At 45.5% G+C, this 26758-nt stretch overlaps 1 protein-coding gene across 1 annotated transcript in view; it reads left to right on the top strand.

Annotated features, from left to right (window-relative positions):
- HELLS (helicase, lymphoid specific) overlaps positions 1–13688 on the top strand; it is a 270907-nt gene extending 257219 nt beyond the window's left edge. The window contains exons 21-22 of the mRNA XM_063961560.1: positions 12930–13006; positions 13316–13688. Of these exons, the coding sequence (XP_063817630.1) occupies positions 12930–13006; positions 13316–13401 (163 nt within the window). The 3' untranslated portion in view covers positions 13402–13688. The remainder of the gene's footprint in view (positions 1–12929; positions 13007–13315) is intronic.
- The last annotated feature ends 13070 nt before the right edge of the window (positions 13689–26758 follow it).

Genomic DNA, 26758 nt, shown 5'->3' with positions numbered 1-26758 from the left:
TTTAAGAAAGACTTTGGATCTGGGTGTGCACTGGCTCCTCCCTCTATGCCCCTCCTCCAGACCTCAGTTTGATATTGTGCCCAGTGTAGACTGGGTGCTTTCAGGGAGCTCTCCTGAGTTTCCTGTCAAAGTATTTTAGTTAGGTTTTTTATTTTCAGGGAGCCTGCTGGCAACAGACTCCCTGCATCGAGGGACTGAGGAGAGAGAAACAGACCTACTTCTCGTTTCAAGGCTCTGTTTCTTAGGCTACTGGACACCATTAGCTCCAGAGGGATTGGTATGCAGGTCTCACCCTCGCCGTCCGTCCCAGAGCCGCGCCGCCGTCCTCCTCGCAGAGCCGGAAGATAGAAGCCGGGTGAGTATGAGAAGAAAAGACTTCAGAGGCGGCAGAAGACATCTTGATCTTCATAGAGGTAACGCACAGCAGTGAAGCTGTGCGCCATTGCTCCCATTCACCTCACACACATCTGTCACTGTAAGGGCGCAGGGGGGGCGCCCTGGGCAGCAATATAAACCTCTCCTGTGGCAAAAGTACATATATACATGTACAGCTGGGCACTGTACATGTATATAAAGAGCCCCTGCCATGATTTTAAGAATTTTGAGCGGCACAGAAGCCCGCCGCCGAGGGGGCGGGGCTTCTCCCTCAGCACTCACCAGCGCCATTTTCTCCACAGCACAGCGCTGAGAGGATGCTCCCCGGACTTACTCATGGTGACAGAGGGTTTTCAAGAGGGGGGGCACATAATTGGCGCATATACATACATAAAGGCGCTACTGGGTAAACATTCTGTGTTTTTCCTGGGTCATATAGTGCTGGGGTGTGTGCTGGCATACTCTCTCTCTCTGTCTCTCCAAAGGGCCTGGTGGGGAACCTGTCTTCAGAAAAGAGCTTCACTGTGTGTGTGTGTGTGTGTGTGTGTGTGTATGTATGGTGTGTCGGTACGCGTGTGTCGACATGTCTGAGGTTGAAGGCTCACCTAAGGAGGAGGGGGAGTGTATGAATGTAAGGTATCCGTCGGCAGCGCCGACACCTGACTGGATGGATATGTGGAATGTTTTCAGTGCTAATGTAAATTTCTCTATCGTCCTAGTGGATGCTGGGGTTCCTGAAAGGACCATGGGGAATAGCGGCTCCGCAGGAGACAGGGCACAAAAAGTAAAGCTTTAGGATCAGGTGGTGTGCACTGGCTCCTCCCCCTATGACCCTCCTCCAAGCCTCAGTTAGATTTTTGTGCCCGGCCGAGAAGGGTGCAATCTAGGTGGCTCTCCTAAAGAGCTGCTTAGAAAAGTTTAGCTTAGGTTTTTTATTTTACAGTGAGTCCTGCTGGCAACAGGATCACTGCAACGAGGGACTTAGGGGAGAAGAAGTGAACTCACCTGCGTGCAGGATGGATTGGCTTCTTTGGCTACTGGACATTAGCTCCAGAGGGACGATCACAGGTACAGCCTGGATGGTCACCGGAGCCTCGCCGCCGGCCCCCTTGCAGATGCTGAAACAAGAAGAAGGTCCAGAATCGGCGGCATGAAGACTCCTCAGTCTTCTTAAGGTAGCGCACAGCACTGCAGCTGTGCGCCATTTCCTCTCAGCACACTTCACACGGCAGTCACTGAGGGTGCAGGGCGCTGGGAGGGGGGCGCCCTGGGAGGCAATGAAAACCTATTTTTGGCTAAAAATACCTCACATATAGCCTCCGGGGGCTATATGGAGATATTTAACCCCTGCCAGAATCCGTTAAGAGCGGGAGACGAGGCCGCCGAAAAAGGGGCGGGGCCTATCTCCTCAGCACACAGCGCCATTTTCCCTCACAGAAAGGCTGGAGGGAAGGCTCCCAGGCTCTCCCCTGCACTGCACTACAGAAACAGGGTTAAAACAGAGAGGGGGGGCACTAATTTGGCGTTAGAAATATATAAAAAAGATGCTATAAGGGAAAACACTTATATAAGGTTGTCCCTATATAATTATAGCGTTTTTTGGTGTGTGCTGGCAAACTCTCCCTCTCTCTCCAAAGGGCTAGTGGGTCCTGTCCTCTATCAGAGCATTCCCTGTGTGTGTGCTGTGTCGGTACGTGTGTGTCGACATGTATGAGGACGATGTTGGTGAGGAGGCGGAGCAATTGCCTGTAATGGTGATGTCACTCTCTAGGGAGTCGACACCGGAATGGATGGCTTATTTAGGGAATTACGTGATAATGTCAACACGCGCCAAGGTCGGTTGACGACATGAGACGGCCGACAAACAATTAGTACCGGTCCAGACGTCTCAAAAACACCGTCAGGGGTTTTAAAACGCCCGTTTACTTTAGTCGGTCGACACAGACAGGGACACTGAATCCAGTGTCGACGGTGAATAAACAAACGTATTCCTTATTAGGGCCACACGTTAAGGGCAATGAAGGAGGTGTTTCATATTTCTGATACTACAAGTACCACAAAAGAGGGTATTATGTGGGATGTGAAAAAACTACCGTAGTTTTTCCTGAATCAGATAAATTAAATGAAGTGTGTGATGATGCGTGGGTTCCCCCCGATAGAAAATATGGGCGGTATACCCTTTCCCGCCAGAAGTTAGGGCGCGTTGGGAAACACCCCTTAGGGTGGATAAGGCGCTCACACGCTTATCAGAACAAGTGGCGGTACCGTCTATAGATAGGGCCGTCCTCAAGGAGCCAGCTGACAGGAGGCTGGAAAAATATCATAAAAAGTATATACACACATACTGGTGTTATACTGCGACCAGCGATCGCCTCAGCCTGGATGTGCAGAGCTGGGGTGGCTTGGTCGGATTCCCTGACTAAAAATATTGATACCCTTGACAGGGACAGTATTTTATTGACTATAGAGCATTTAAAGGATGCATTTCTATATATGCGAGATGCACAGAGGGATATTTGCACTCTGGCATCAAGAGTAAGTGCGATGTCCATATCTGCCAGAAGATGTTTATGGACACGACAGTGGTCAGGTGATGCAGATTCCAAACGGCACAAAGGTGTATTGCCGTATAAAGGAGGAGTTATTTGGGGTCAGTCCATCGGACCTGGTGGCCACGGCAACTGCTGGAAAATCCACCGTTTTTACCCTAAGTCACATCTCTGCAGAAAAAGACACCGTCTTTTCAGCTTCAGTCCTTTCGTCCCTATAAGAGTCATATCTGCCCAGGGATAGAGGAAAGGGAAGAAGACTGCAGCAGGCAGCCCATTCCCAGGAACAGAAGCGTTCCACCGCTTCTGACAAGCTCTCAGCATGACGCTGAGACCGTACAGGACCCCTGGATCCTACAAGTAGTATCCCAGGGGTACAGATTGGAATGTCGAGACGTTTCCCCTGCGCAGGCTCCTGAAGTCTGCTTTACCAAGGTCTCCCTCCGACAAGGAGGCAGTATGGGAAACAATTCACGAGCTGTATTCCCAGCAGGTGATAATTAAATTACCCCTCCTACAACAAGAAAAGGGGTATTATTCCACACTATATTGTGGTACTGAAGCCAGAAGGCTAGGTGAGACCTATTCTAAATCTAAAAAAATTTGAACACTTACAAAGGTTCAAATCAAGATGGAGTCACTCAGAGCAGTGATAACGAACCGGGAAGAAGGGGACTATCTGGTGTCCCGAGACATCAGGGATGCTTACCTCCATGTCCCAAATTTGCCCTTATCACTAAGGGTACCTCAGGTTCGTGGTACAGAACTGTCACTATCCGTTTCAGACGCTGCCGTTTGGATTGTCCACGGCACCCCGGGTCTTTACCAAGGTAATGGCCGAAATGATTCTTCTTCGAAGAAAAGGCGTCTTAATTATCCCTTACTTGGACGATCTCCTGATAAGGGCAAAGTCCAGGGAACAGTTGGAGGTCGGAGTAGCACTATCTCGGATACTGTTACAACAGCAGGGGTGGATTCTAAATATTCCAAAATCGCAGCTGATCCCGACAACAAGTCTCCTGTGCTTAGGGATGATTCTGGACACAGTCCAGAAAAAGGTGTTTCTCCCGGAAGAGAAAGCCAGGGAGTTATCCGAGCTAGTCAGGAACCTCCTAAAATCAGTGCATCATTGCACAAGGGCCATGGTAAAAAAATGGTAACTTCCTTCGAAGCAATTCCAGTCGGCAGATTTCATGCAAGAACTTTTCAGTGGGATCTGCTGGACAAATGGTCCGGATCGCATCTTCAGATGCATCAGCGGATAACCCTATATCCAAGGACAAGGGTGTCTCTCCTGTGGTGGTTACAGAGTGCTCATCTTCTAGAGGGCCGCAGATTCGGCATTCAGTTTTGGATGTTGGTGACCACGGAGGCCAGCCCGAGAGGCTGGGGAGCAGTCACACAAGGAAAAAATTTCCAGGGAGTGTGATCAAGTCTGGAGACTTTTCTCCACATAAATATAGCTAAGGGTAAATTTATAATGCTCCTAAGCTTAGCAAGACCTCTGCTTCAAGGTCAGCCGGTATTGATCCAGTGGGATAAAACATCACGGCAGTCGCCCACGTAAATAGACAGGGCGGCACAAGAAGCAGGAGGGCAGTGGCAAAAACTGCAAGGACTTTTCGCTGGGCGGAAAATCGTGTGATAGCACTGTCAGCAGTGTTTCATTCCGGGAATGGAAACTGGGAAGCAGACTTCCTCAGTAGGCACGACCTCCACCCGGCAGAGTGGGAACTTCATGGGGAAGTTTTCCACATAATTGTAAACCGTTGGGAATTACCAAAGGTGGACATGATGGCGTCCCGTCTGAACAAAAAACGGGACAGGTATTGCGCCAGGTTAAGAGACCCTCAGGCAATAGCTGTGGACGTTCTGGTAACACCGTGGGTGTACCAGTCGGTGTATGTGTTCCATCCTCTGCTTTTCATACCTAAGGTACTGAGAATTATAAGACGTAGAGGAGTAAGAACTATACTCATGGCTCCGGATTGGCCAAGAAGGACTTGGTACCCGGAACTTCAAGAGATGCTCACAGAGGACTTATGGCCTCTGCCGCTAAGAAGGGACTTGTTTCAGCAAGTACCATGTCTGTTCCAAGACTTACCGCAGCTGCGTTTGACGGCATGGCGGTGGAACGCCGGATCCTAAGGGAAAAGGCATTCAGGAAGAGGTCATTCCTACCCTGGTCAAAGCCAGAAAGGAGGTGACCGCACAACATTATCACCACATGTGGCGAAAATATGTTGCGTGGTGTGAGGCCAGGAAGGCCCCACGAAGAAATTTCAACTCGGTCGATTCCTGCATTTCCTGCAAACAGGAGTGTCTATGGGCCTCAAATTGGGGTCCATTAAGGTCCAAATTTCGGCCCTGTCGATTTTTCTTCCAGAAAGAATTGGCTTCAGTTCCTGAAGTCCAGAAGTTTGTCAAGGGAGTATTGCATATACAACCCCCTTTTGTGCCTCCAGTGGCACTGTGGGATCTCAACGTAGTTCTGGGATTCCTCAAAACACATTGGTTTAAAACCAGTCAAATCTGTGGATTTGAAGCATCTCACATGAAAAGTGAACATGCTCTTGGACCTGGCCTGGACCAGGCGAGTGTCAAATTGGTGGTTTTTTTCTCAAAAAAGCCCATATCTGTTTGTCCATTCGGACAGGGCAGAGCTGCGGACTCGTCCCCAGTTCTCTCCCTAGGGTGGTGTCAGTGTTTCACCTGAACCAGCTTATTGTGGTGTCTTGCGCCTACTAGGGACTTGGAGGACTCCAAGTTGCTAGATGTGGTCAGGGCCCTGAAAATATAGGTTCCATGACGGCTGGAGTCAGGAAAACTGACTTGCTGTTATCCTGTATGCACCCAACAAACTGGGTGCTCTTGCTTTTAGGGAAAAGGGCCCTAATTTGCACACCTTAATTAGGTAGTGAGGTGCTACTCTGCTTGAGACTTAGTAAAGTGTACAAAGAGGAAAAGTAGCAGGTGCACAATCTCACACTAGCTCTACCTGTAGTAACCAGAGGCATTTAGCATATTCCTGGCCAGGGCTATGAGCTTACCCACCGCATCAAGGTAGCCTCTCATTGGGTAAGTCCCTAACACTAACTATGGGGGTTCAGGTCCCGGACCTGAACCCCCATAGTTAGTGTTAGGGACTTACCCAATGAGAGGCTACCTTGATGCGGTGGGTAAGCTCATAGCCCTGGCCAGGAATATGCTAAATGCCTCTGGTTACTACAGGTAGAGCTAGTGTGAGATTGTGCACCTGCTACTTTTCCTCTTTGTACACTTTACTAAGTCTCAAGCAGAGTAGCACCTCACTACCTAATTAAGGTGTGCAAATTAGGGCCCTTTTCCCTCTGTTACCGATGTATTCATACATTTTTGAAGGTAGGAGACGCCTTCATCCTAATTTAGCACCCTGCCCCACCCACCCCTCTGATTTTAAATAGTCAAACACTCCAGCCTTTACATTTGGAATGAGCACACTGTGGTAAGACTCCTACATTTTGTTTAATATGGCAGTCCATAATGGGGGGGATTCTCTGGGGTGCGGGGCTTCCTGTGCCTGCCGTAGCTGGGTGTCCCTGGGGCATCGCAATTTAACATTATTTCATTACTCCATGGCACTTAGTTTGTTTTATATATATGTAACACCTTCACATAATTTTCTTTTACTGCTCACATTATTCACACATGCAGCAACAGCTGCTCCTATCACTTTAACCCTATAATTTTATCACTCCTGCGATGCCCTGGGGTTATCTGGCTGGGTGGCTCTGGGGTGTCCTGCCCCCCGGACCTGAACCCCCATAGTTAGTGTTAGGGACTTACCCAATGAGAGGCTACCTTGATGCGGTGGGTAAGCTCATAGCCCTGGCCAGGAATATGCTAAATGCCTCTGGTTACTACAGGTAGAGCTAGTGTGAGATTGTGCACCTGCTACTTTTCCTCTTTGTACACTTTACTAAGTCTCAAGCAGAGTAGCACCTCACTACCTAATTAAGGTGTGCAAATTAGGGCCCTTTTCCCTCTGTTACCGATGTATTCATACATTTTTGAAGGTAGGAGACGCCTTCATCCTAATTTAGCACCCTGCCCCACCCACCCCTCTGATTTTAAATAGTCAAACACTCCAGCCTTTACATTTGGAATGAGCACACTGTGGTAAGACTCCTACATTTTGTTTAATATGGCAGTCCATAATGGGGGGGATTCTCTGGGGTGCGGGGCTTCCTGTGCCTGCCGTAGCTGGGTGTCCCTGGGGCATCGCAATTTAACATTATTTCATTACTCCATGGCACTTAGTTTGTTTTATATATATGTAACACCTTCACATAATTTTCTTTTACTGCTCACATTATTCACACATGCAGCAACAGCTGCTCCTATCACTTTAACCCTATAATTTTATCACTCCTGCGATGCCCTGGGGGGTTATCTGGCTGGGTGGCTCTGGGGTGTCCTGCCCCCCGGACCTGAACCCCCATAGTTAGTGTTAGGGACTTACCCAATGAGAGGCTACCTTGATGCGGTGGGTAAGCTCATAGCCCTGGCCAGGAATATGCTAAATGCCTCTGGTTACTACAGGTAGAGCTAGTGTGAGATTGTGCACCTGCTACTTTTCCTCTTTGTGCTCTTGCTTTTAAGCAGACTTTTGCTAGTTGGATGTGTAATACAATTCAGCTTGCACATTCTGTGGCAGGCCTGCCACAGCCAAAATATGTAAATGCCCATTCCACAAGGAAGGTGGGCTCATCTTGGGCGGCTGCCCGAGGGGTCTCGGCTTTACAACTTTGCCGAGCGGCTATTTAGTCAGGGGAAAACACGTTTGTAAAATCCTACAAATTTGATACCCTGGCTAAGGAGGACCTGGAGTTCTCTCATTCGGTGCTGCAGAGTCATCCGCACTCTCCCGCCCGTTTGGGAGCTTTGGTATAATCCCCATGGTCCTTTCAGGAACCCCAGCATCCACTAGGACGATAGAGAAAATAAGCATTTACTTACCGATAATTCTATTTCTCGGAGTCCGTAGTGGATGCTGGGCGCCCATCCCAAGTGCTGATTATCTGCATTACTTGTACATAGTTACAAAAATCGGGTTATTATTTGTTGTGAGCCATCTTTTCAGAGGCTCCGCTGTTATCATACTGTTAACTGGGTTCAGATCACAGGTTGTACAGTGTGATTGGTGTGGCTGGTATGAGTCTTACCCGGGATTCATAAATCCTTCCTTATTGTGTACGCTCGTCCGGGCACAGTATCCTAACTGAGGCTTGGAGGAGGGTCATAGGGGGAGGAGCCAGTGCACACCACCTGATCCTAAAGCTTTACTTTTTGTGCCCTGTCTCCTGCGGAGCCGCTATTCCCCATGGTCCTTTCAGGAACCCCAGCATCCACTACGGACTCCGAGAAATAGAATTATCGGTAAGTAAATTCTTATTTTATTGCACAAAAGATTAGACAAAGCTGAGGCTAGGGAACAGTCAGGGAGTCTAACCATGTCTGTCCCAATGTCGCCGGGACCTTCGGGGTCTCAGAAGCGCCCACTATCCCAAATAGTTGACACAGATACCGACACTGATTCAGACTCCAGTGTTGACTACGATGATGCAAAATTACAGCCAAAAGTGGCTAAATGTATTCGATATGATTATTGCAATAAAAGATGTTTTGCATATCACAGAGGAACCCCCTATCCCTGACACGAGGGTACACATGTATAAAGGAAAGAAGCCTGAGGTCACCTTTCCATCCTCACATGAGCTGAACGAATTATGTGAAAAAGCTTGGGAATCTCCAGACAAAAAACTGCAGATCCCCAAAAGGATTCTTATGGCGTATTCTTTCCCGCCAAAGGACAGAATACGGTGGGAATCCTCCCCTAGGGTAGACAAAGCATTGACACGCTTATTAAAAAAGATTGCGCTGCCATCCCAAGATACGGCTACCCTCAAGGATCCTGCTGACCGCAAGCAGGAGGTTACCTTGAAGTCCATTTACACACATTCTGGTACGATACTCAGACCGGCATTTGCGTCGGCCTGGGTTTGTAGTGCTGTAGCAGCATGGACAGATTCCTTATCAGCGGAAATTGAGACCCTAGATAAGGATACCATTTTAATGACCCTAGGGCATATAAAAGATGCTGTCTTATATATGAGGGATGCTCAAAGAGACATTAGTTTACTGGGTTCCAGAATAAACGCCATGTCTATTTTCTGCTAGGCGAGTCTTATGGACCCGACAGTGGACAGGTGATGCCGACTCAAAGAGGCATATGGAGTTTTTGCCTTACAAGGGTGAGGAATTATTTGGAGAAGGCCTCTCTGACCTAGTCTCCACAGCTACGGCAGGTAAATCGAATTTTTTGCCTCATGTTCACTCACAACCTAAGAAAGCACCTCATTATCAAATGCAGTCCTCTAGTTCAAATAAAAGCAAAAGAGTACGTGGATCGTCCTTTCTTGCCAGAGGTAAGGGCAGAGGGAAAAAGCTGCACAACACAGCTAGTTCCCAGGAACAGAAGTCCTCCCCGGCCTCTGCAAAAACCACCGCATGACGCTGGGGCTCCCCTGAGGGAGTCTGCTCCAGTGGGGGCACGTCCGACTTTTCAGCCACATCTGGGTTCACTCACAGGTGGATACCTGGGCAATAGAAATTGTTTCTCAGGGATACAAGCTGGAATTCGAAGAGGTGCCCCCTCGCCGTTTTGTCAAATCGGCGCTACCGACTTCTCCCCTAGAAAGGGAGATAGTGTTACATGCGATTCACAAATTGTGTCTTCAACAAGTGGTGGTCGAGGTTCCCCTGCTTCAAAGAGGGAAGGGATACTACTCAACTCTGTTTGTGGTCCCGAAACTGGACGGTTCGGTCAGACCCATTTTGAATTTAAAATCCCTGAACCTTTACTTAAAAAGGTTCAAGTTCAAAATGGAATCGCTCAGAGCGGTCTTCGCCAGCCTGGAAGGGGGAGATTTTATGGTATCTCTGGACATAAAGGATGCATACCTGCATGTTCCCATATATCCTCATCAGGCGTACCTGAGATTTGCGGTACAGGATTGTCATTACCAATTTCAGACGTTGCCGTTTGGGCCTTCCACGGCCCCGAGGATTTTCACCACGGTAATGGCGGAAATGATGGTGCTCCTGCGCAAGCAAGGTGTCACAATTATCCCATAGTTGGACGAACTACTCATAAAAGCGAGATCACGGTAGAAGTTGCTGAACAGCGTATCACTTTCACTGAAGGTATTACAGCAACACGGCTGGATTCTCAATATTCCAAAGTCGCAGCTGAATCCTACGTCTCGTCTGACCACCTTGGGCATGATTCTGGACACAGACCAGAAAAGGGTTTTTCTTCCGATAGAAAAAGCGCAGGAACTCATGACTCTAGTCAAGAACCTGTTGAAGCCGAAACAAGTGTCAGTACATCTTTGCACTCAAGTCCTGGGAAAGATGGTGGCGACATACGAAGCCATCCCCTTCGGCAGGTTCCATGCAAGAACTTTCCAATGGGACCTACTGGACAAGTGGCCCGGGTCACATCTACAAATTCATCAGCGGATCACCCTGTCCCCCAGAAGCCAGGGTATCTCTCCTGTGGTGGCTGCAGAGTGCTCACCTCCTAGAGGTCCGCAGGTTCGGCATTCAGGACTGGATCCTGGTGACCACGGATGCGAGCCTCCGAGGTTGGGGAGCAGTCACACAGGGAAGAAATTTCTAAGGTCTTCGGTCAAGTCAAGAGACTTGTCTCCACATCAACATCCTGGAACTGAGGGCCATATACAACGCCCTACGTCAAGCGGAGGCATTACTTCGCGACCAGCCAGTTCTGATCCAGTCCGACAACGTCACCGCAGTAGCTCATGTAAACCGCCAAGGCGGCACAAGGAGCAGAGTGGCGATTGCGGAAGCCACCAGAATTCTTTGCTGGGCAGAGAATCATGTAAGCGCACTGTCAGCAGTGTTCATTCCGGGAGTGGACAACTGGGAAGCAGACTTCCTCAGCAGATACGACCTACATCCGGGAGAGTGGGGACTTCATCAGGAAGTCTTCGTGCAGATTGCAAGTCAGTGGGGACTGCCCCAAATAGACATGATGGCGTCCAGTCTAAACAAAAAGCTACAAAGGTATTGCGCCAGGTGAAGAGACCCTCAGGCGGTAGCTGTGGACGCCCTAGTGACACCGTGGGTGTTCCTGTCGGTCTGTGTATTTCCTCCTCTTCCTCTCATACCCAAGGTGTTGAGAATAATAAGAAAAAGAGGAGTGAGAACAATCCTCATTGTTCCAGATTGGGCACGAAGGACCTGGTATCCGGATCTGCAGGAAATGCTCACAGAAGATCCGTGGCCTCTTCCTCTAAGATAGGACCTGTTGCAACAGGGGCCCTGTCTGTTCCAAGACTTACCGCGGCTGCGTTTGACGGCATGGCGGTTGAACGCCGGATCCTAGCGGAAAAAGGTATTCCGGATGAGGTCATTCCTACACTAATAAAGGCTGGGAAGGACGTGACGTCAAAACATTATCACCGAATATGGCGAAAATATGTTTCTTGGTGTGAGGCCAGGAATGCTCCTACGAAAGAATTCCATCTAGGCCGTTTTCTTCACTTCCTACAAACTGGAGTGAATTTGGGCCTAAAATTAGGATCTATTAAGGTTCAGATTTCGGCCTTATCCATTTTCTTTCAAAAGGAATTGGCCTCTCTCCCAGAAGTACAAACTTTTGTGAAGGGAGTGCTGCATATTCAGCCTACTTTTGTACCTCCGGTGGCGCCTTGGGACCTTAACGTGGTGTTAAGTTTCCTTAAGTCACATTGGTTTGAACCACTTAAAACGGTGGAGTTGAAATATCTCACGTTGTTACCCTTCGCTTCGGCTAGGCGAGTTTCGGAATTAGCGGCTTTATCACTTAAAAGCCCCTATCTGGGTTTCCATATGGATAGGGCGGAATTGCGGACCCGTCCTCAATTCCTACCTAAAGTGGTCTCATCTTTTCATATGAACCAACCTATTGTCGTGCCTGTGGCTACGCGTGACTTGGAGGATTCCGAGTCCCTTGATGTGGTCAGGGCTTTGAAAATTTACGTGGCCAGAACGGCTAGAGTCAGGAAGACAGAAGCACTGGTTTGTCCTGTATGCAGCCAACAAGGTTGGCGCTCCCGCTTCAAAGCAGACTATTGCTCGCTGAATCTGTAACACGATTCAGCAGGCGCATTCTACGGCAGGATATCTGTTAACAAAATTGGTTTAGGCCCATTCTACTAGGAAGGTGGGCTCTTCTTGGGCTGCTGTCCGAGGGGTCTCGGCACTACAGCTGTGCCGAGCTGCTACTTGGTCGGGGTCAAACACCTTTACAAAGTTCTATAAGTTTGATACCCTGGCTGAGGAGGACCTCCTGTTTGCTCAATCGGTGCTGCAGAGTCATCCGCACACTCCCGCCCGTTTGGGAGCTTTGGTATAATCCCCATGGTCCTTACGGAGTCCCCAGCATCCTCTAGGACGTAAGAGAAAATAAGATTTTAAACCTACCGGTAAATCTTTTTCTCGTAGTCCGTAGAGGATGCTGGGCGCCCGTCCCAAGTGCGGACTACTTCTGCAAGACTTGTATATAGTTATTGCTTACATAAGGGTTATGTTATAGTTTCATCGGTTTTGGACCGATGCTACTGTATGTTGTTTTTTCACACTGTTAACTAGATAGTATATCACAAGTTATACGGTGTGATTGGTGTGGCTGGTATGAATCTTGCCCTTGGATTAACTAAAATCCTTTCCTCATACTGTCCGTCTACTCTGGGCACAGGTTCTCTAACTGAGGTCTGGAGGAGGGGCATAGAGGGAGGAGCCAGTGCACACCCAGATCCAAAGTCTTTCTTAAAGTGCCCATGTCTCCTGCGGAGCCCGTCTATCCCCATGGTCCTTACGGAGTCCCCCGCATCCTCTACAGACTACGAGAAAAAGATTTACTGGTAGGTTTAAAATCTTTTTTTTTTTTTCTTTCAGAGAAGTGAAAGGTTCAAATGGAAAAGTTATTAGTGATAAAGAACTCGAGCTGCTGCTGGATAGAAGTGACCTTATTGGTAAGTAGACCTTTAGAGAACCATAATGAGTAGAAGAAAACGTTATTCCTAATTTCTGTTTTGTGTAATTGTGTATACTTGTGGCCTGTCACATTCTTAAAGATTTACTGCAGACACTTCTGCAGTTTTTCCCGCATGCCTCCCAGGGCATGAAATCACTCTGAAGCAGCTATGAACATGCTTTTGTTTTCCTCATGGCACAAAGTATCAAATCACTAAAGATTTTATTTTATTTTTTTTGTGACATGCTGGGTACTTTATTCCCAGCGACCGTATTAGGCTAATAGTTCTCTTTTGCTTATTTTCTAGAACAAATGAAAAAGAACAATCCGCCTCATTCAGAAAAAAATGGAGTGTTTAAAGTTATTGAAGAACCAGAAGAAGTTGCAGTTTGACACTTGGACTATGCTTTATCTTTCTAAACCATTTCCTTTGTGACTAGGTTGAATTAAGAGATCCAAATAACTGGTACACTTGAGGTTAACTTAGAGCTTATAGGTTTCCCAGTGTGCAAATAGCTTTATAGATGTTTTTTTAATTTAGGACTTATTCTTATCATTGCACTTTTCCTTTAAGATTCCAATCATGACCAATGTTCCTGTGGAAGCATTGTGTGGGGTTTTTCATTTTTGTATTTGTATGTTAACATTGATAATAAAAGTTTGTTTTTATTAAAGCAAAATTGCATGCCTATAGCACATTATTATATTTGCACATGACTCCAGTACATATACAGTACATGGTCTTGATAAAGCATTCTCAAGTACATGCTTCAGTGGCTTATATTAACAATTATGTATAAACATGGCAATTCCTGACTTAGTCAATGAGTGACTCAATCCATAAAACAGTGGTCTTTCTGGAATGCTTTTGTTAGACTAGCCATCTGCTATAGTCCGGATGCTTGGCCATAGATGGACAGGATACAAGACAAGCGTTCAGGTGTTGAAATTTAGAAGGTCTTGGTTGCTACTTTCGTCACGCTGCCTACCATCACACATTTATGCTTTGTAAAAAAATTTAGCAAAAAGAGTAAATGCAGTGCCTAATATGATAGACTAGTGGTCTAGAATATACAATATGTAACAGGATAGCAATGGGCTGAAAATTTGTCCAGGGCATAGAAATGTTACACCAATGGTCTGTATTGAGACCAATTAAAATGTATTTTCTCTAACGTCCTAGTGGATGCTGGGGACTCCGTAAGGACCATGGGGAATAGGTTGGCTCCGCAGGAGACATGGGCACTTAAAGAAAGAATTTAGATTCTGGTGTGCTCTGGCTCCTCCCTCTATGTCCCTCCTCCAGACCTCAGTTTGAATCTGTGCCTGGACGAGCTGGGTGCTGTTCAGTGAGCTCTCCTGAGCTTGCTGTAAGAAAGTATTTTGTTAGGTTTTTTATTTTCAGGGAGCTCTGCTGGCAACAGACTCCCTGCATCGTGGGACAGAGGGGAGAGAAGCAGCCCTACTCTCTGAAGCTAGGTCCTGCTTCTTAGGCTACTGGACACCATTAGGTCCAGAGGGATCGTACGCAGGATCTCACCCTCGCTGTCCGATCCCAGAGCCGCGCTGCCGTCCCCCTCGCAGAGCCGGAAGACAGAAGCCGGGTGAGTAGCAAGAAGACTTCGAAATCGGCTGCAGAAGACTCCGTTCTTCACTGAGGTAACGCACAGCACTGCAGCTGTGCGCTATTGCTCCCACACACCTCACATACTCCGGGATCTGTAAGGGTGTAGGGCGCAGGGGGGGCGCCCTGGGCAGCCTATGGACCTCTTTTGGCAAAAGTACACATATATACAGTTGGGCACTGTATATATGTATGAGCCCCCTCCAAGAAAATGCATATTTGAGCGGGACAGAAGCCTGCCGTCGAGGGGGCGGGGCTTCTCCCTCAGCACTCACCAGCGCCATTTTTTCTCCACAGCTCCGCTGAGAAGAAGCTCCCCAGGCTCTCCCCTGCAGATTCACGGTAGAAGAGGGTAAAAAGAGAGGGGGGGCACATAAATTAGGCGCTAAAAACAATATACAGCAGCTACTGGGTTAACATTAAGTTACTGTGTTATTTCTGGGTTATAGCGCTGGGGTGTGTGCTGGCATACTCTCTCTGTCTCTCCAAAGGGCCTTGTGGGGGAACTGTCCTCAAAAAGGGCATTCCCTGTGTGTGTGGTGTCGGTATGCTTGTGTCGACATGTCTGATGAGGAAGGCTGTGGAAGCAGAGCTGGAGAAAATTAATGTGGTGTCTCCGCCGACGGCGCCGACACCTGATTGGATGGATATGTGGAAGGTTTTAAATGATAGTGTGAATTCCTTACATAAAAGGTTAGAAAAAGCTGAAGCCTTAGGACAGTCAGGGTCCCTACCCATGCCTGGTCCTATGTTGCAGAGGCCGTCAGGGTCTCAGAAGCGCCCACTATCCCAAATTGTTGACACGGATACCGACATGGATTCTGACTCCAGTGTTGATCACGATGATGCAAAGTTACAGCCAAAATTGGCTAAATCCATCCGTTATATGATTATAGCAATTAAGGATGTGTTGCACATCACAGAGGAAACCCCAGTCCCTGACAGGAGGGTTCATATGTATGGGGAAAAGAAGCCGCAGGTAACCTTTCCCCCCTCTCATGAGCTAAATGAGTTATGTGAAAAGGCTTGGGAATCTCCAGATAAAAAACTGCAGATTTCCAAAAGGATTCTTATGGCGTATCCTTTCCCTCCAACGGACAGGTTACGTTGGGAATCCTCCCCTAGAGTGGACAAGGCTTTAACACGCTTGTCCAAGAAGGTAGCCCTGCCGTCACAGGATACGGCTACCCTCAAAGATGCTGCGGATAGAAAACAGGAGGGTACCCTGAAGTCCATTTATACACATTCAGGTACCTTACTGAGGCCGGCAATCGTGTCTGCCTGGGTGTGTAGTGCTGTAGCAGCATGGACGGATACCTTATCTGAGGAACTTGATACCTTCGACAAGGATACTATATTAATGACCCTGGGGCATATTAAGGACGCTGTCCTATATATGAGAGATGCTCAAAGAGACATTAGTCTGCTGGGTTCTAGAATCAATGCTATGTCGATTTCTGCCAGAAGGGTCCTGTGGACTCGGCAATGGACAGGTGATGCCGACTCAAAAAGGCATATGAAGGTTTTACCTTACAAGGGTGAGGAATTGTTTGGGGAAGGTCTCTCGGACCTGGTCTCCACAGCTACTGCTGGAAAGTCACTTTTTTTGCCATAAATTTCCTCACAGCCTAAGAAAGCACCGTATTATCAAATGCAGTCCTTTCGATCTCAGAAAAACAAGAAAGTCCGAGGTGCGTCCTTTCTTGCCAGGGGCAGAGGAAAGAAGCTGCATAACACAGCTAGTTCCCAAGAACAAAAGTCTTCCCCGGCCTCTACAAAATCCACCGCATGACGCTGGGGCTCCACAGGTGGAGCTAGGCCCGGTGGGGGCGCGTCTTCGAAATTTCAGCCACAAGTGGGTTCACTCCCAGTTGGATCCCTGGGCAATAGAGATTGTGTCTCAGGGATACAAGCTGGAATTCGAAGAGATGCCCCCTCACCGATACCTCAAATCGGCTCTGCCAGCTTCCCCCCACGAGAAGGAATTAGTGTTAACTGCAATTCACAAATTGTATCTTCAACAGGTGGTGGTCAAGGTTCCCCTCCAACAAGGAAGGGGTTATTATTCGACCAGTTTGTAGTCCCGAAACCGGACAGTTCGGTCAGACCCATATTGAATTTAAAATCCCTGAACATGTACCTGAAAAGGTTCCAGTTCAAGATGGAATCGCTGAGAGCGGTTATCGCAAGCCTGGAAGGGGGGGATTTTATGGTGTCTCTGGACATAAAGGATGCATACCTTCATGTCCCCATTTATCCGCCTCATCAGGCGTACCTCAGATTTGTGGTACAGGATTGTCATTACCAATTTCAGACGTTGCCGTTTGGTCTCCACGGCACCGAGAATATTTACCAAGGTAATGGCGGAAATGATGGTACTCCGGCGGTAGCAAGGGGTCACCATTATCCCATACTTAGACGATCTCATAAAAGCGAGATCAAGAGAGCAGTTGCTGATCAGCGTAGCACTCTCTCTGGAAGTGTTACGGCAACACGGCTGGATCCTAAATATTCCAAAGTCGCAGTTGGTCCCTACGACTCGTCTGCCTTTCCTGGGCATGATCCTAGACACAGACCAGAAAAGAGTTTATCTCCCGATAGAGAAAGCTCAGGAACTCATGACACTGGTCAGGAACCTATTAAAACCAAAACAGGTGTCTGTGCATTACTGCACGCGAGTCCTGGGAAAGGTGGTGGCTTCATACGAGGCCATTCCCTTCGGCAGGTACCATGCGAGGACCTTTCAATGGAACTTACTGGACAAGTGGTCCGGATCACATTTTCAGATGCATCGGTTAATTAATCACCCTATCCCCCAGGGCCAGGGTGTTGCTCCTGTGGTGGCTGCAGAGTGCTCACCTTATCGAGGGCCGCAGGTTCGGCATTCAGGACTGGGTCCTGGTGACCACGGATGCAAGCCTCCGAGGTTGGGGCGCAGTCACACAGGGAAGAAATTTCCAAGGTCTGTGGTCAAGTCAGGAGACTTGCCTTCACATCAACATCCTGGAACTAAGACCATTCACAAAATGCAGGTATGCGCACCCCGGGGTAGTACGGGATAATTGTTCGAGTATTAGTTTTGTATGCAAAGCGTTCGATATTCAGATATTCAGATCCTTCCCTCTTCGTTCCCTCAAAGAAACAAAGATGAGGGAATATATAGTGAAGTACAGTTTTATTATGGGTGTAAACAACATAAACAGGTATTATACAATTCCACCAACTTGTAGTGGGGAAAATAAGCGTACCAGAATGTGGGGTCCCCAGCGATGGTTACCCTATAGCACTTGTGAGGTGGTAAACAGATACCTCCTGGGATCTCAGCACTGTTCCTCCTCTAGCCGTGGTAATCCTGGGTACTTCCACTCTTACTGGATCTGTCGCAGTCTGTCCCACAGCACCAACGCGTTTCTGCTCTCAGGGAGCCTTTCTCAAGGTGTGTGGTGGAATGAAAGACTGGGAGTATTTAAACCCAGTGCTGTGGTGTGATTGGTTCAGACTGGACCATGCAGTAATTGTAGTTCCCTCAGTCAATTAGCTTATACTAACTCCTGTGGTGGGTTTCGTGTATATAATTTATAACCCCTTAGGTGGTAAAAACTTAAAATACAATTCCTTATTGACTTTAAAATGTTTAAAAACTCCGTAATTCTGCGTGCGTTCCAACTCGTGGAACGCACACCGTACTTCCGGTTCCGCCCGCCGTTCGTGTTGATACACGCCCGGCGTGGTCAATCCTCTCGCGGAGCATGCGTTCCATCTGCTGGAACGCTTTCCGTTTCCGCCTAGGCTCCTAATAGCATTGATGTGATATCCAATGCCCCAACTTCCGGTCACTGCGTGGTCAATCCTCTCGCGGAGCATGCGTTCCATGTGCTGGAACGCATGCCATTTCTGCCTAGGCTCCTAATAGCACTGATGATATCCAATGCCCGAACTTCCGGTCACGGACGAAATCAGCTGTGGAATGCATTAATATGCGTTCCACCAACTTCCATTTGATATACAACAGAACATTTAGATATCGTATCTTAGTAAAATGAAAAAGAGGTGGAAGAAAAACAGATCGAAAATTGGACATCCATATATAAATATAAAAGATGTGGAACATTAGGTGGATTAATTCAGGGTATTCCTCATATAAAACCTCGTGCTCCTCAAAAATGTGAACCACATTTTAAAATGTTAAAATAGGAAAATTCATTACAGACACACATTATATTGGTGAAAAATGATAATTAATAAAAATGTCAATAAATTATCATAAAAACCATTTCAATTCAAAGTCCAGATTCTGTCCCTTGGGGGATAAAGTCCCCATATTTTAAATCCACCTCATTTCTGTTTGTGCGAGACTCTCTTCCAGATTTCCATTCCGCCAGTGATTCTGAACCATTTTAATGCCTATTACTTTCTCCAAAGCATTACAATTTTTATTGTGGACTGCCTTAAAATGACTTGAGACTGAATGGTTTTCGAAGCCCTTCTTTGTTCCGAATGTGTTCTGCCCAACGTTCCTTAAGGGGTCTGGTGGTCCGACCAGCCCGTCTTACTGGGCTGCTTGGGGTGACTTCTACACATCAGGCACAAGCCGCATCTATGAAACCCTTTTGTTTTTATTCTGCTAGATTTTTTAGGTGCAATCGCACTTTTTACTAGCTTCTGTTTTAAGTTGGGTGCTCTTCTATATACGAATTTTGGGTTCTGTGGTATAATTTTCTCTAAAATCGGATCTCTGGTTAAAAGATGCCAATGTTTTTTAACAATTTGTTCCATTTCCTTATGTTGGCCATTAAAAGATGTTAAAAAAGGTAAAGTGCATGTGTCTTCTTGAGGTTTTCTTTTTGGTTTTAAGAGATCTTGTCGGTTCGCTTCTTGTATTTCCTTAATATATTCATCAACTTTATTACCATCATATCCTTTAGAAACAAATTTTTTCTTCATATCAGCAGATTGGTTTTTAAAAACAGTAATATCGGTGCAGTTTCTTCTTATTCTTCTGATTTGACCTTTTGGTACATTTTTCAACCAGTTGAAATGGTGGTTACTTGAAACTGAAATGTAAGAATTACTGTCAGTTGGTTTAAAATGATTTTGTTTTTAAAACATTATTTTCAATATAAAAAGTAAGATCTAAAAAATTTACTTCAATATTAGTAGAATGGAACACCAAGGAAATGTTAAAATCATTCTTAAGAGATTCGCAAAAAGAGTTAAGAGTTTCTTCATTACCTTCCCAGATAAAAATGTCATCGATAAAACGATACCATAATTTGATGTTAGATAAAAAGGGGTTGCTTTCTGTCCATATGTGGTGATTTTCCCAATAACTCATGAAGAGGTTAGCATATGCTGGAGCAAAGCGTGTGCCCATAGCAGTCCCCATTTTTTGTAAATAAAATTTCCCCATCGCTGTGGACCCCACATATTCTGGTACGCATATTTGCCCCACTACAAGTTGGTGGAATTGTATAATACTTGTTTATGTTTACACCCATAATAAAACTGTACTACACTATATATTCCCTAATCTTTGTTTCTTTGAGGGAACGAAGAGAAACGCTGTTCTGATCTAGAGGGAAGGATCTGAATATTTGAATATCGAACGCTTTGCATACAACACTAATACTCGAACAATTATCCCGTACTACCCCGGGGTGCGCATGCCTGCATTTTGTGAATTGTCTAAACGTTTCTTTGGAAGTGGGGGTGACCACTTCAGCGGACGGTGCAGCACTGCTGATTTGGAGCGCTGGTTTGAAAAACTTTTCTTTAATACGGTACCTTTTTCACCCATTTCTTACCAGCTGCACGATGCTGGGGTATAGGGATCAAAGAAGATTACTATTGGATTCAGTATTTGAAACCAATGGTGGAGATAGGGATAGAACAGAGGTATTAGTGGATACGAAATAAATGGATATCATTATGAGGAAACTCGAATATGTGTTAATTAGAGAAAGCAAAATCTGGTGGGAGACTATAACCCTAGAAAAATATATTGCGAAAAAAATGTATCCCAAGAGGGCTGAAAATAGAGAAAAGACCCTCCTCAGAAAATGAAAGTAAAGATTTTTACGAAAAATGGAAGAACATCACAGAGAACTGCTCCATATCACTTATGGAATTAATAATACAGGAAAGGAAAAAAGACCTTAACCTTATAGAGAAACAAATAGAAAGTTTCACTACGGAATTAATTACATTTAGAGACCTAGAGGAATATGTTGAGAAAGAAAACAAAATGGAAAGCAGAATAATTAAAAGAGAAAAAGAATTAATGAGAAAAAAAAGGAAATATATAAGGGATAAGAGAAAGAGAGACAGAACAAGATGGAGATGAAAGAAGTGCTACATTAGAGGAAGAGAGAGAAGAAACCCCATGTAATTGTGACATCAATTCAATACGGAGACCATGGGAAATGAGAAATGGAAAAAAGGAATCGTGAAGTAAAAAGGAAAAATATGAGAAGAACCTCACCTCATCTAGAGGAGGAACATGAAGCTAGAAGAAGAAAAATGAGGAGATTTTCTCCTTACCCAGATACTAGGAATTATAAAAGAAGGGAATTTACAGGTAGGAGAAATCAAAATTGGAAAATAACCAGAGAAGGGAAAGACAAAATTACGATAGGGACTATTATGTGAAGGATGAATGGCATATCAACCAAAGAAACTACAAACCAGAGACAACAGCAATAGGTTCAGAGCATTCAACAATGAAGCTTTTTTAGGGCAGAATTGGAAGAGAAACAGAAGGTATTAGTGTTCAGAAGAGAACACAAGAAAAGGGACAAAGGGCGTCAAAATAAATCTAAACATTCAGAAGATAAGGATGGCAATGAATTGGAATCGGGGAAGACAAAGATATTCAATTTAAGTAATTATGAATTGACAGTGGATGAAAAAAGGATACTAGAAAAAGGCCTTAAGTTCGCCCCGGATAATAAACTCAACAAATTCGAAACCTATCTGGACATCCAGAAATTTGTTAGAAAGGTTTCGCTTAAAAAATATTTTTTAAGTCAACCAGGAGAAACAACATCAGAGAGAAACCCCTTCAAACCGAAGTCAACCTTCAACCCCACTTTCTCAAGAGGATGTTTTGTGGAAAGCTTTAATAAAGCTGTAACTACTGATTTGGACAAACTCCAACCGCATTGGAAGAAAGAACCCAATACCACGAAAAAAGAAAGAAGCAATTAAAGCACTACAAGACAACAAGGAAATTGTCATTAAACCCTCAGATAAAGGTGGGGGAGTTGTGATTATGGATGCTAAAAAATACGAGCAAGAAATCAGCAGACAGATAGAAGATAAATCTACGTATATGGTTTTAAGAGGTAATCCAAATGAAAGATTAGAACGAGAATTAAAAACACTCTTAAACAAATACAAAAATGAAGGTATTATTCAAGAGAAAGAGGAACAGTATATTAACATCAAAAACCCTACCTGTTTATGTATTACCAAATATCCACAAAAGTTGATCTACCCCCCAGGAAGACCCATAGTAGCTGGAACAAACTCTGTTACATCAAATCTTTCCCATTTTATTGACCCATCTCCAGCCCAAAGTTTTGAAAGTAAGATCATACGTCAAAGACACACTGGATATCCTACAAAAAGTGGAAAGCTTCAAATGGGAACATAATTATATCATGGCCACTGCAGACGTTAGTAGTCTATACACAATTATTGACCATGAAAAATGAATCGATGCCGTAAAATATCATCTACAAAACAGCAATTTTGAAACAGGCAAGATTCCGTTTATATTGGAGAGTATTAGGTTCATTTTAAATAATAATTTCTTCAGGCATAACGGAAAATTTTATTTACAAAAAATGGGGACTGCTATGGGCACACGCTTTGCTCCAGCATATGCTAACCTCTTCATGAGTTATTGGGAAAATCACCACATATGGACAGAAAGCAACCCCTTTTTATCTAACATCAAATTATGGTATCGTTTTATCGATGAGATTATTTTTATCTGGGAAGGTAATGAAGAAACTCTTAACTCTTTTTGCGAATCTCTTAAGAATGATTTTAACATTTCCTTGGTGTTCAATATTAGTAGAATGGAAGTACATTTTTTAGATCTTACTTTTTATATTGAAAATAATGTTTTAAAAACAATCATATTTTAAACCAACTGACAGTAATTCTTACATTTCAGTTTCAAGTAACCACCATTTCAACTGGTTGAAAAATGTACCAAAAGGTCAACTCGGAAGAATAAGAAGAAACTGCACCAATATTACTGTTTTTAAAAGCCAATCTGCTGATATAAAGAAAAAATTTGTATCTAAAGGATATGATGGTAATAAAGTTGATGAATATATTAAGGAAATACAAGAAGCGAACCGACAAGATCTCTTAAAACCAAAAAGAAAACCTCAAGAAGACGCATGCACTTTACCTTTTATAACATCTTTAATGGCCAACATAAGGAAATGGAACAAATTGTTAAAAAACATTGGCAACTTTTAACCAGCGATCCGATTTTAAAGAAAATTATACCACAGAACCCAAAATTCGTATATAGAAGAGCACCCAACTAAAAACAGAAGCTAGTAAAAAGTGCGATTGCACCTAAAAAATCTAGCAGAATAAAAACAAAAGGGTTTCATAGATGCGGCTTATGCCTGATGTGTAGAAGTCACACCAAGCAGCCCAGTAAGACGGAGGGTTTTAGGTCTAACACCACTGGGAATACATACAATATCTCTGACTTTATTACGTGCAATACCAGAAACTGTATTTATTTGATTGAGTGCAGTTGTAAATTACAGTATATTGGTCGGACCACCAGACCCCTTAAGGAATGTTGAGCAGAACACATTCGGAACGTAAAGAAGGGCTTCGAAAACCATTCAGTCTCAAGTCATTTTAAGGCAGTCCACAATAAAAATTGTAATGCTTTGGAGAAAGTAATAGGCATTAAAATTGTTCAGAATCACTGGCGGAATTGAAATCTGGAAGAGAGTCTCGCACAAACAGAAATGAGGTGGATTTACAATATGGGGACTTTATCCCCCAAGGGACTGAATCTGGACTTTGAATTGAAATGGTTTTTATGATAATTTATTGACATATTTTTATTAATTATCATTTTTCACCAATATAATATGTCTCTGTAATGAATTTTCCTATTTTAACGTTTGAAAATGTGGTTCACATTTTTGAGGAGCACGAGGTTTTATATGAGGAATACCCTGTATTAATCCACCTGATGTACCACATCTTTTATATTTATATATGGATGTCCAATTTTCGATCTGTTTTTCTTCCACCTCTTGTTCATTTTACTAAGATGCGATATCTAAATGTTCTGTTTATCAAATGGAAGTTGGTGGAACGCATATTAATTAATGCGTTCCACAGCTGATTTCGTCCGTGACCGGAAGTTCGGGCATTGGATATCATATCAGTGCTATTAGGAGCCTAGGCGGAAACTGAAATGGCATGCGTTCCAGCACATGGAACGCATGCTCCGCGAGAGGATTGACCACGCTGTGACCGGAAGTTCGGGCATTGGACATCACATCAATGCTATTAGGAGCCTAGGCGGAAACTGAAATGGCATGCGTTCCAGCAGATGGAACGCATGCTCCGCGAAAGGATTGACAACGCCGGGCGTGTATCAACACGAACGCCGGGCGGAACCAGAAGTACGGTGTGCGTTCCACGAGTTGGAACGCACGCAGAATTACGGAGATTTTAAACATTTTAAAGTCAATAAGGAATTGTATTTTAAGTTTTTACCACCTAAGGGGTTATAAATTATATACACGAAACCCACCACAGGAGTTAGTATAAGCTAATTGACTGAGGGAACTACAATTACTGCATGGTCCAGTCTGAACCAATCACACCACAGCACTGGGTTTAAATACTCCCAGTCTTTCATTCCACCACACACCTTGAGAAAGGCTCCCTGAGAGCAGAAACGCGTTGGTGCTGTGGGACAGACTGCGACAGATCCAATAAGAGTGGAAGTACCCAGGATTACCACGGCTAGAGGAGGAACAGTGCTGAGATCCCGGGAGGTATCTGTTTACCACCTCACAAGTGCTATAGGGTAACCATCGCTGGGGACCCCACATATTCTGGTACGCATATTTGCCCCATTACAAGTTGGTGGAATTGTATAATACCTGTTTGTTTACACCCATAATAAAACTGTACTTCACTATATATTCCCTCATCGTTGTTTCTTTGAGGGAACGAAGAGGAACTCTGTTCTGATCTAGAGGGAAGGATCTGAATATTTGAATATCGAACGCTTTGCATACAAAACTAATACTCGAACAATTATCCCGTACTACCCCGGGGTGCGCATACCTGCATTTTGTGAATTGTGTAAACGTTTCTTTGGAAGTGGGGGTGACCACTTCAGCGGACGGTGCAGCACTGCTGATTTGGAGCGCTGGTTTGAAAAACTTTTCTTTAATCCTGGAACTAAGGGCCATATACAACGCTCTACGTCAAGTGGAGACCCTGCTTCACGACCAACCGGTTCTGATTCAATCAGACAACATCACCGCAGTGGCTCATGTAAACCGACAAGGTGGCACAAACAGCAGGGTGGCGATGGCGGAAGCCACCAGAATTCTTCGCTGGGCTGAAAATCACGTAGGCGCACTGTCAGCAGTGTTCATCCCGGGAGTGGACAACTGGGAAGCAGACTTCCTCAGCAGACACGACCTCCACCCGGGAGAGTGGGGACTTCATCAGGAAGTCTTCGCATAGATTACAACGCGGTGGGAACTGCCACAGGTGGACATGATGGCATCCCGCCTCAACAAAAAGCTAGAGGTATTGCGCCAGATCAAGAGACTCTCAGGCGGTAGCTGTGGACGCCCTGGTGACACCGTGGGTGTTCCAGTCGGTCTATGTGTTTCCTCCTCTTCCTCTCATTCCCAAGGTGCTGAGGATAATAAGAAAAAGAGGAGTGCGAACAATCCTCATTGTTCCAGATTGGCCACGAAGGCCTTGGTATCCAGATCTGCAAGAAATGCTCACAGAGGACCCGTGGCCTCTTCCTCTAAGACAGGACCTGTTGCAACAGGGGCCCTGTCTGTTCCAAGACTTACCGCAACTGCGTTTGATGGCATGGCGGTTGAATGCTGGATCCTAGCGGAGAAAGGCATTCCGGAGGAGGTCATTCCTACGCTGATAAAGGCTAGGAAGGACGTGACAGCTCAACATTATCACCGTATATGGAGAAAATATGTTTCCTGGTGTGAGGCCAGAAATGCTCCTACGGAGGAATTCCAGCTGGGCCGTTTCCTCCACTTCCTACAGTCCGGAGTGAATTTGGGCCTAAAATTGGGTTCCATTAAGGTCCAGATTTCGGCCCTATCCATTTTCTTTCAAAAAGAGCTGGCTTCTCTACCTGAAGTTCAGACGTTCGTAAAGGGAGTGCTGCATATTTAGCCCCCTTTTGTGCCTCCAGTGGCACCTTGGGATTTTAACGTGGTGTTGAGTTTCCTGAAATCCCACTGGTTTGAACCACTCATAACGGTGGAATTGAAATCTCACGTGGAAGGTGGTCATGCTGCTAGCCTTGGCTTCGGCTAGGCGTGTCAGAGTTGGCGGCTTTGTCACATAAAAGCCCCTATCTGGTTTTCCATGCGGATAGAGCAGAATTGCGGACCCGTCCACAGTTCTTGCCGAAAGTGGTTTCATCCTTTCATATAAACCAACCTATTGTGGTGCCTGTGGCTACTACTGACTTGGAGGATTCCGAGTTGCTTGATGTGGTCAGGGCTTTGAAGGTTTATGTAGCCAGAACGGCTAGGGTCAGGAAAACAGTCTTTGTTTATCCTGTATGCTTCCAACAAGCTTGGTGCTCCTGCTTCAAAGCAAACTATTGCTCGCTGGATCTGTAACACGATTCAGCAGGCTCATTCTGCGGCTGGATTGCCGCTGCCAAAATAAGTTAAGGCCCATTCCACTAGGGAGGTGGGCTCTTCTTGGGCGGCTGCCCGAGGGGTCTCGGCATTACAACTTTGCCGAGCGGCTACTTGGTCAGGTTTGATACCCTGGCTGAGGAGGACCTTGTGTTTTCTCAATCAGTGCTGCAGAGTCATCCGCACTCTCCCGCCCGTTTGGGAG

Source organism: Pseudophryne corroboree, chromosome 3 (assembly GCF_028390025.1).
Source record: "Pseudophryne corroboree isolate aPseCor3 chromosome 3, aPseCor3.hap2, whole genome shotgun sequence".
Classification (NCBI taxonomy): Eukaryota; Metazoa; Chordata; class Amphibia; order Anura; family Myobatrachidae; genus Pseudophryne; species Pseudophryne corroboree.
This window is presented reverse-complemented; position numbering and strand designations above follow the sequence as displayed.